General features: G+C 47.6%; 1 protein-coding gene across 7 annotated transcripts; it reads left to right on the top strand.

Annotated features, from left to right (window-relative positions):
- The first annotated feature begins 1,533 nt into the window (after positions 1 to 1,533).
- POLR3GL (RNA polymerase III subunit GL) lies at positions 1,534 to 8,599 on the top strand. 7 transcript variants are annotated; one of them, XM_036769293.1, is made up of 8 exons: positions 1,534 to 1,623; positions 3,710 to 3,883; positions 4,362 to 4,491; positions 5,718 to 5,786; positions 6,067 to 6,123; positions 6,373 to 6,446; positions 6,673 to 6,786; positions 7,059 to 8,599. In XM_036769293.1, exons 2-8 carry the CDS (start codon positions 3,752 to 3,754, stop codon positions 7,143 to 7,145), a joined length of 663 nt encoding a protein of 220 aa, XP_036625188.1. In that variant the 5' UTR covers positions 1,534 to 1,623; positions 3,710 to 3,751; the 3' UTR covers positions 7,146 to 8,599. The 7 variants fall into 7 exon arrangements, with proteins under 7 accessions (XP_036625188.1, XP_036625189.1, XP_036625185.1 ...); XM_036769294.1 differs by having other exon boundaries at positions 1,562 to 1,623; positions 2,866 to 3,883; XM_036769290.1 differs by having other exon boundaries at positions 1,566 to 1,623; positions 2,157 to 3,883.
- The last annotated feature ends 1,724 nt before the right edge of the window (positions 8,600 to 10,323 follow it).

Genomic DNA, 10,323 nt, shown 5'->3' with positions numbered 1-10,323 from the left:
ACCTGACAAGTCACACATGACACAGTCATACTCTCAAAGATTGTTGGACCCAGACATCATAAATCCAAGTTCTATGAGATGAGAGATCAAGTACCCTGCTTAATGTGTACATATTTGGGTATACAGGATCTATAAAAGACCCCAGCACAGAGCTCTGGTGTCTGGTGTATGCCCTTTCTTCCTAAAGGGAGCACAAAATTACAGAGATGTGGAACTTAGCCCTTCCAGGTTGGTCTCTTAGCCAGAACTGGGGAAGGTAGGTGTGGACACAGGTAGTTTTTTAGACACAATAAAGTAAATCTTTAATTGCTTTCCTCTTATTCTATCTTGGGTCGAGGGTTGGGGAGGACGAGGAAGTGAGGCCACTAGGGAGAGGCTGAAGACAGTCTTTGTATTAAAAGGTTATTATCTCCCTCTGATTCTGTACTTCTTCATCCCTTGTACTTTGTTAATCTTCCTGGCCATCTCCATTTGCCTTTTTTTTCTCCTCTCTGTCTCTCCCTCTGTCTCTCTGTGTCAGTCTCTGTCACTGTCTCTTTCCTTCTGCCACCTGCCCTGTCTCCATGGTTACCATGACTCCCATCTGTGCTGTTTGGGAATATGTGTCCAGCTGGGAGGTAGCATGGAAAGTGGGGGATTTGGGGAGGCTCTATAGGACTTGGAGGGATTCACATGGTCCCTAGAGCAACTAGGGGAGGGGGCTGGCAGTTATTTAAAAAAAAAAACAACACAACCCAGGGATTCAAAGGACTGAATGTTAGAGGAGGGGAGTCATTCTACAGCTCGACTTCACCCTTAGTAGTCCACTATTATTCTCACTCCCCAGACAAGCAATTCTTAGGTCTAACTTCCAGTTTCAATCTGAGCTCTCCATTCATCATTCATAGAGAAGGAGAATATAGTAGGGACCCTCTTGTCCTCAGAATAGTTCCTTATACATGTCCAGAAAAAGCAGGAGAGCAGTGAGAGAGAGACTGGGAGTCCCGTCTCCTGCCACACCAGTGTTGGTTTCCTGATCTTCATTCCCCCTGTTCCCCCTCTTGCCAGCTCTCACCGACTCTGCAGCAACCCACAGAAAGGTATTTTTAGCAAGGAAGTGAGGGGGGAGGATTCAGTGCGTGCAGAATTTAGAGAAAGAAGGGTGGTAGATGCAAAGGGAGTAGGGCGGGAGGCGGGACATTCTGCAGCAGCCGGCAAAGCAAGACTGATCTCTGAAGGGCTGATTTCTGGGGGACTCCTTGGGGGAGGCCCGCCCTGTGGGAGCGCTTTAAATTTTGTGATATAAGGGCAACTCTAGGAGCTCTTCGCTTTTTTCAGAGCTCTCACATTCTGGAGCTCCACCACGGCTGCATACCAAAATAACTTGACCCCACTGTCTCGGTTCTCCAATCTCTTCACCATTCTCAATGTTCCCGGATTCCCAAAGCCCACACACATCTATTACTACTCACGGCCCTACCTCCTTATCTGCATGTGTGCGGACGCCCCGCCCGGCTCCTCTTCCATTGGTTCTGAGAACTCACCAATAGGGACGGCAGGGAGGCGGGCCTAGAACACAGCGGACAGGCTAACCGGACGCAGGCTCGGCCGCTGCGTGGGTACCGTGTGGGGGAGGGGTTCCAGGTAAGAACCGAACCGAGGCCCCGCGGTACCCGGCCCGCTGCTCCGTCTGTTTCACCCCTGGCCGGCTAGCAGGCTCTGGGACAGAGGGAGGGCCGAAGCAAGCACGGGTCAGCTCCCGACAGCCGGCCGACTGCTGCCCGCGCGCTCCCTGCTTCCCAGTGTGTGCGTGTATGTGTGTGTGCTTGTATGTGCATGTGCGTGTGTGCGCGCGCGCGGGTGGTCTGGGTGTGGGGGTGGAGAAGGAATGGGTGCGTGTGCGCGTGTGTGCGTTTTTGGAGAGGCACCCTCTTTCTTTTGCCCATTCGAGGATTCAAAATATTATGAAGTTAGAGCTGGGACAACAGTTACCTCCACATTTTACAGATGGGCAACCTGAGGCAGAGCCCCATAGAGGTTAAGTGACGTTACCAAGCCACCAAGGGAGGAGGTAGTAGAGTTAGGATTTGAGCTTGTTTTCCATGACACCAAATCCAGAACTCTTCCACTCCTCCACGAAGCCAACCTGGACCTCCCTTATCTAATTATTTTGAAAGAGAATGGTCCTTCCCACTGACCAATCCAATATTAGATCATGGAATGACACGATCTAAAACTACCGGGATTTTACAGATGAGGAAACTGAAAGGTAAGTTTGATTTCGAACTTAAGTCCCCTGACTCGAATGCTCCTGCAGGCTATGTGCCTAACACCAAGCCAGGTGCAGAGATTAAGAATCGTTAAACACAGTCCCTGACCTACGGGATTTAACAGTCTAACTGAAGCGACTAGGTCGAAAGGCATGAAACAAAACCCATTAGAGACTTAAAATCTTTAAGGACAGCATAGAATCAAGAATCAGACTACAGGCCGGGATGGGGCTGGAGGCAGCAGGAAGGATTATTAGAATTGGGCAATAAGAAAGATCAGTTTGGATTGGTAAAGTGGGACCAGATTGTGGAAGTTCTTACCGGAGTTAAGGATTAATCCTTTAGGGCAAAGGTGTCAAACATGAGGCCCATAGGAACACTCCCAAACCAGATTAAAATGTAAGTGGGAAATATATAACCAAAAATAAATAAAAATACAATAAAACAGAGATAATGTTAACATGTGGTTTCCTAAACCAGTATGTGACCTATAGGGATCCTTATGTATATATGCTTTAATGCCCCCATATCTATTTGACGTTCACACTAGTGCTCTAAGACTATAATTTGCATAACCGTTACTGGTCCACGTTGGTAAAGGGAATTTCCTCAACAGGAGTACCTTATCCTGCTGAAACTGAACATCCGGAAGAAGCCCTCCCCCCAAAACCAAGCAGCAGTGTAATCATAATCACCAATGATAGCTACTGAAGGCTGGCTTGCAAAGCACTGTATATACATTCGATCCTCAGTCCTGTGAGGTAGGCTGTGCTAGTATGTACCAAAAACAAGAGGCCTAGAGAGGAGCCAGTGCTCCTTGGAAGGAGTACTGCATTGAAGTCAGAAGACCTGGGTTCAAATTCTGACTGATACTACCTGTGTGGCCTTGAGCAAGTCACTTCATGAGCCTGTTTTCTTGTCTATAAAATGAAGGGAGGGAGGATGGACTTGTTAGTTTCTCTGGTCACTTCGTACTCTAAAGCATTTATTCTGCGAAGCCACCTGCCTAGCTCGTAAGTCTCGAAGCTAGAATCTTTAGTACAGTGCCTTTTCTACCATACCACAAATTGAAGATTGGAAGCAAAGAAACCTAGTTAGAAGACTATTGAAGCAATCCAGGCCCAAGATGGTAAGGGTAGGAGGAGCAAGAGGTAGATGTGAGCGATTACAAAGAAAAATAGCAAGGACTTGGTAATGAACTGGACGTAGAAGGCAAGGAGAAAGGGAGAGATTAATGAGCACAGGTAGCATGTGATATGAACATAGAATTTTTTGTTGATTCTGGGATAAAGCAAAAAAAAAAAAACATTCAGGAGGTAGTCTGATTTTAGATGAGTGGGTGGTAGGTTGAAGAAAACATGCCAATGGAGTACCTAGAACCAAACACTCTTGGCTGTCAGCATAGTGGGGGGATCTCATCAGTCTCACAGTGTGTCTTCATTTTTCTCTTTCTTTATCAGGCTTCTCCCATCTGATCTCTATACAGTCAGGCCCCCCCTACGATGGCCAGCCGGGGTGGGGGCCGGGGCCGGGGCCGGGGTCGAGGTCAGCTGACCTTCAACATGGAGGCTGTGGGCATTGGGAAAGGGGATGCTCTGCCCCCTCCCACTCTCAAGCCCTCCCCACTTTTCCCTGTGAGTGCTCATACTTCTCCACCAGGACCCGTCATTCTAGCTTGGCAAGAATCAGCTGTTCTCTCTCATGACTGCCCACAGAAAATCACAGAATCTTAGAAGCTGGCTGAGCCCCTCTGAAATCTTTTTCATGCTCCTTTCTCTGTATATGTTCTCCAGGGAAGGAAATGGCATGTCTTATCTTGCTATGTCCCTAGCCTCCCCACACTTTTTAGGGTGCCCTTTCAGAGAACCAATCTCTCTCTTGCTGTAACCTTAGCCCCTCACCTTCCCACTACAGACATACACATACAGACATACCCACACTCCCCTCATCCTTTTCTTTACGCTCTGTGGTGGTGAGGAAAGGAGACGCTCCCTCTTCCAGATAGTCCCCGACATACCCCCCAGATCCAGCTCTCCCTTCCCACTCTAGAGGGCTATCTGGTCCTCTCCAGCCCTAACCATGCTGACCCCTGCCCTTCCTGCTCTCACCTAGCCCCTGGAATTCCGTCCGGTGCCACTACCCTCAGGAGAAGAAGGTGAGTATGTTCTTGCCCTGAAACAGGAGCTACGTGGGGCCATGAGGCAGCTTCCGTACTTCATTCGTCCAGCCGCACCAAAGAGAGGTCAGTTGGAATTCCACTCTTCTGTCTTGAGTAGGTCCAGTGTATATAGCAGCCCTCTACCAGGCCATGGGTGGAGAGACAAAGGAAAGAGACAAATACATATAAAGAAAAGAAACAAATACATATAGCTATAGGTATAGATATAGACATACACACACATATATGTGAAACAAATACATATATCTATATATACATACTCACGTGTGTGTCTATAGTGCCTATATTTGTACATGTATATATGTATATTTTTACACACACTTTAATGAGAATGATACAACCCATAGCCTTGAAGACCTCACAGTCCAAAGGAGAATAATACGGAGTCTTTGTCCTTGGGGTACCCTCAGCCTAGTGAAGGAAAAGCCACATATACGTAGGAAACAAGTTTAAGACCACTTTCCAAAGCACCTTAGTTCAATGCTTGGTTATCCATAAGCATAGAGGAGAGCAGAGACATGGCTAAATCAAAATGGCAGCTACCCCATAGTCTTCTTGTGGGCATTGGCATACATTTTTTTATGACAGACATCCTTCCTTAATTATGCTATAGGCTGATAACAAATGTAGTTTGTGTTCTCTGAGCACACATGGAATAATAATAGAGAGAGGCATCCCGGGCATGTGCTAGGTAGGTGGGGCAGGCTGAATCCTTCCTGAGTTCCAAAATTGGCTGTTCACATCAATCAGGAGTTGGTTATGTCGACTAGAAATTGAGATACAGTGCTTCTGAGTGCATGGGGGGGAAGGGGCCATCAGAGATGAGTACTTGGAACTGAGTAGATTTGATTTTTCTTGGAAGACTTGAGTTTTAAGCCAGGTTCCCTAAACAAAGAGGGAGGAATTTTGGCAAGCTTGAGTAGGACATTCCAGGAAATATTTAGGAATGAGTCAAGACATTAGGAGCATATTAGCCTAGTTGGAGTACAGACATGTCCCTTTACATCCCCTGTAGTGCCTTGTACAATATTCCCTAGAGGATAGTTGGTCAATAAATATTTAATGAATAAATGAATGAACAGAGTCTTTGTTGGAGCAATGAAAAATGACATGGGTGACTTTGGGAAGTCAGTGGAAGAGCCTTTAAGTCTATTTCTGAAGCTCTGGGTGTTATCAGGATAGGGGACAGAGTGCCTGGGTGCTCTGGAAGCTTCATCCCTGGGCACCACCACTCTGTTCAGGGGCCTTGAAGGGAAGAGGCCTCTGATTCCTGGTGTTTAATCCTTCAGATGTGGAGCGTTATTCAGACAAATATCAGATGTCAGGGCCAATTGACAGTGCGATTGATTGGAACCCTGGTATGTGATGGCCCCCCCCCTCCGAAATTCTTTGCTCAAAAGTCTCCAGAAATTCCCCCCCCCCAATTCTTCCAGACACTCCTCAGCTCTCCCCAAACCTTCCCAGACATTCAGACACTTCCCCACAAACTCATTAGCTAGCTGAGTGCCTTGTAAACCTATTCCCCTCATATTCCCAAATCCTTGTGGGACATACCTCTTGCTCTATCGGGTTGGTCCTTGTACCCCCTCTCTCAGTCTGGGGCCCCCTGACCTCTATTTCCTTACCCCTTTCCCCTAGATTGGAGGCGTCTTCCTAAAGAGCTCAAGATACGAGTTCGAAAACTACAGAAGGAACGTGAGTGTTGTTATCTGATGTGGGGGGAGCCCCTTGCAGGCAGGCTTCTGGGGAGCATAGAAATAGCTGACTGTCTGGTCCCCTCCCTCCTTCTGCCCCATACAGTCTATCATATTGGCCACTCAGGGGCAGCAGAGTTCCATGGCTGAAGTGGCTTCCCTGGGCGAGGAGCTGGGAGGAGGGAGCAAAGGCAGAGCAGAATTCTCAATCTGATATTCCGTTCTCTCCTTCCTCCCCTTCCCCCACCAGGGACAGCCATCCTGATCCCCAAGAGGGCCCCTAAAACTCCAGCAGAGAAAGAAGAAACCATTCAAAAACTGGAGGTGAAGTGTGTGTGTTTGTGCATGTACATTTATTGGGGTAGGGAGTTGAAGTGGGGAAGAAGGTAAGGAATAGGAAGGGAGGAAAAAATATGAACCCAATTGGGTCTCAGGTCCGGTCCTTCCTTCCATCCACACCTCCTTCTTGTCCTGTCTATACCTTGATTTTGCCCTCTTGGGGCTGGACCTGAATCTTCCTCTTGTTCACCCTTATCTCTTCTACCAAAAGACCTTAGAGAAGAAGGAAGAAGAAGTGACTTCAGAAGAGGAAGAAGAGAAAGAAGAGGAGGAGGAGAAGGAAGATGAAGAGGAAGAGGAGTATGATGAAGAAGAGCATGAGGAGGTAAGATATCTCTCTTCACCAGAACCCCTTTTTTTTCCCTGCCAAGGGTCTCAGACTGCCTCAGAGGGTTGGGGAGATGGGGTACTAGAGGAATTAAGTCATCTGGAAGGACTGAGGCTGAAATAATGGAAGGATTTGCTGTTCTATTCAGTCATCCCATGATTTTTTCTAAAAGGTGGCGGTGGGTGGCCTCAGCAAAGCCCGAAATGCCAGATAAAAGTGGGAAAAGCACTCTTCATTCCTCCTTTTTACCTTTCCTCTGCCCTTTTCAGGAGACAGATTACATCATGTCATATTTTGACAATGGAGAAGATTTTGGGGGTGACAGCGATGATAACATGGATGAAGCAATTTACTGAGGAAGAACCTTGAATAACTCCCACTGCCCCCACCTTCTCAGCTCTAGGGATCGAGAGACTGTTCTAGCCATCTGTGGTCATGGGCACACACAGCATCCTTCTAAACCCAGCCAGAGACAAGACATTGCCTCCTGGAGGGGAGGAGCAGGGGCCTAGCGGCGATGGATAGCTCTCCTCCTCTAGTTATGGGGGCTTTGGAGAAGACGTAAAGGACTGATTTTTTTAAATTATTTTATACCTTGAGGGAAAGGAGAGTGTGAAGAGTCTGTAGAAGTTACAACTGCCCCCTTTCCCCTGCCTACCTGTTCTACCCTGTATAATTTTCTCTTTTTGGAGAAAATTGGGGGTTGGGAAAAAGTAGGGATGAGGCCAGTTTTATGGTTTTTAAATAAAGTTTTGTTCTCTATATTTGCCTTTTGCACTCCAGAAAAAGAGGAGGTAGGAGGCATATAACTGGAACCTTGTCCTAGCAGGGATGATCACTGGTTAAGTGCCCATCACTGTCCAACTATATTTTATGGTGAGATGGCCCATCTTAATCCTCCCTGGCCCTGTTTGCTCCCTTCCACCAGAGTGAGATACATATCTCTACCCCATCCACCCACCCACTGGGACCTTATTTTGAAGGTATATTAAATGACACTGACCCTTGGACTCTGCTTTCCCCAGGAGACTCTGCTGGTTGACTGTTTACAGGGAGAGGCAAAGCCAGCCTTCCCTTTCCCATACTTGCCTTTGGTTTCATTCTTGTTTAGAAGAAATAGTTGTTGTTTTTTGGGGGAGGAGGGAAGGAAAGGGAAGGTGCTTGTAACAGAGACCTTCCTCTTACGTCCCTGGGGAACCTCGATTCAAGGTTTTCCCCTGGCTTAAGTGTCCTTGTGTTTGTTGCTCTCCTGATGCAGGAGGTGAGAGCAGGTGGGGAAGAAGAATAGCTCAGTGACTTCCTCTCGTTTGGCCTCTCTCCAATCCTGTACCCCTTTCGTTTCACCTGCCCCGCTGTAAGTGCTTTCTGTAATGGGGGAGGGGAGTGATGAGGGATACTCAGCGAGACAGCGGCTGGAGATGCTCTCGCCCACGCTGCTCCCCGCCACCCAACCCCAGGGATGACTCATTTCCTCAAAGCCTTGATTGGCTAGTGAGGGAGTGCCGGGTTATTTGATTGGTTGGGGCAACTGGACATGCAGCAGCCACGGGCTCGTAGCGTGAGCAGCCTGGGTGCTGGAACTGAAACAGATATAGAAATAGAGATAAAATAGACAGAAATCCCCCTGAGCCTACAAATACTGAAAAGGGAATTGGGGGGAGAGAGACTGAGACGAGAGACCCTCAGAGATTCCTCCGATTTTTAGGACTGAGTCCTAGCCGCGCCCTGGGCAACCAAGACAGGCAGACTTGTGTATTGAATAATACACAATAAAATACACATAAATAAACGAATAAATGATGCACCATAATACATTTTGGACTGTCTGGTGGGGTGGAGATGGGGGCGAGGGGGGATTCTATGACTCAGGCGATCAGGAGGGTTGAGACTGGATGCGAGGCAGCAGGATCCGGATTGTGGGGTTCCAGAAAATCCCACGGGGCAGGAACAAAAGTGGGTGTGGAGTAGGAAGAAAGAGGAACCGAAGAAGGAAAGAAGAACCAAAACTGTACACTCAGGAGTCGGTGGGCAGTTGGGATTAGGACTCAGAGCTTTTGTGACTACACAGCATTTATCTGGGTCCCTGGCTCTTAGTGTTTCTCTCTCCTGTAGGGGAAGGGAAGGGAACAGGGATTTCTGCAGCACCTACTGTATGCCAAGCTCTGTTCTAAGTGCTTTTACAAATATGGTCTCATTGATCCTCACAAATAACCCTGTGAGGTAGATGCTGTGGGATGGGGCAGGAGACAAGCCAGTGTGGATGAAAGGTGGGGGAGCAGCATCTCCATGAGATTTCCCATAACCGTCCTCAGTGCATGACCTCGATCTTCAAGGCAACACAGATTTTCTGAGTTCCTGCTCCGGGCATGGTGCTCAAGGAGAAATTAAAGGGCTTACAAAGATAGTGTGAGTCTACAGTCTATGCCATGCAGTCCTGTCTCTCTCCCATTTCCCATCAATTACAATATATCTGGGTCTGCATTGGAGACATGCCTTTCCTGCTCCTGTCTGATACATATTTGGGGAATATGGAGGGGCCTGGGTTCCTCCCAGGGCTTCCTTGGCTTCTCCCTGAAGTGTCCATCCTGGAAAAGAGAAGTCTAAGGGGGTAGAAAGGGAGAGGACGGTGGTGGAGCTTGGGTTTAGCTAGGTAATATTCTATCCTATCGCTATGATTCCTTGGACCCTCCACCCCTATGGCCCTGAGGAAAGGAAATAAAAGTAAGATGGTAGTTTTGGTCATATGTCTTGCCTTGCAGTCTGGCTTCAGCAGCCTTCTAAGTGGTCTCTGGGGCTCAAATCTCTTCCCTTTCCAATTAATCCTTCACAAAATGCCAAAATGATATTTCTAGAGCATAGATCTGATCAGATCCTCCTGTCCAGTAAGCTATTGGCTTACTATTATTATACATGCAGACTCCTCTATGGCAGGTCACCAACTGGCTCCAGTTGACCTTTCTAGGCTCATTACTCTCCTTTATACACCCTATGGTATTGGCTTCGTTGCTGTTCTTCACACACATTCATCTCCCACCTCCAAGCCTTTGCATAGGCTGCTCTCCTTGCCTCCTTATCACCACCACCACCTACAATTCTTTGTGTCTTTTAAAGCTTAACTCTAATGCTTCCTCCTCCCTGAGGTCTTCCCTCATCCTGGAAGCTGCTAGTGCATCCTCCAGAAAATTACTTTGAATGAATTCTAAATACATTTGTTTGTATATAGAGACCGCATGGGGTGTTGTAGATAAAGGAGACCTCTTTAGTCAAGATAACTTCGGTTCAGGTCCTTCCTCTGGCTGTACGACCTTGGACAGGCTCCTTCCTCTCAGTGGTCCCAGGCACCTCTCTAAGACTAAATTATGCAGTATATGCCAGTCTTCACCCATACAGGGAGTTTCCTCACCAGGGATTTCCAAAACCAACGTAATCCCAGGTCTGGTTAAACAACAACAACTTTCTTGTAGGCTCCACTTTACTTCGGTTGCACTTCCTGGTTTCAACTCCACAAAACAAGATACCCTTCCTGGTATAAAC

This window comes from Trichosurus vulpecula, chromosome 7 (genome assembly GCF_011100635.1).
Source record: "Trichosurus vulpecula isolate mTriVul1 chromosome 7, mTriVul1.pri, whole genome shotgun sequence".
Classification (NCBI taxonomy): domain Eukaryota; kingdom Metazoa; phylum Chordata; class Mammalia; order Diprotodontia; family Phalangeridae; genus Trichosurus; species Trichosurus vulpecula.
Note: the sequence above shows the minus strand (reverse complement) of the source record. Positions and strands in the feature narration are given on the sequence as shown.

Coding starts and splice junctions, on each gene's coding strand:
- POLR3GL (XM_036769293.1), top strand. CDS start 3,752: ATGGCCAGCCGGGGTGGGGGCCGGGGCCGGGGCCGGGGTCGAGGTCAG. Junction 5,787..6,066: donor TGCGATTGATTGGAACCCTG/GTATGTGATGGC, acceptor CCTTTCCCCTAG/ATTGGAGGCGTCTTCCTAAA. Junction 6,787..7,058: donor ATGAAGAAGAGCATGAGGAG/GTAAGATATCTC, acceptor TGCCCTTTTCAG/GAGACAGATTACATCATGTC.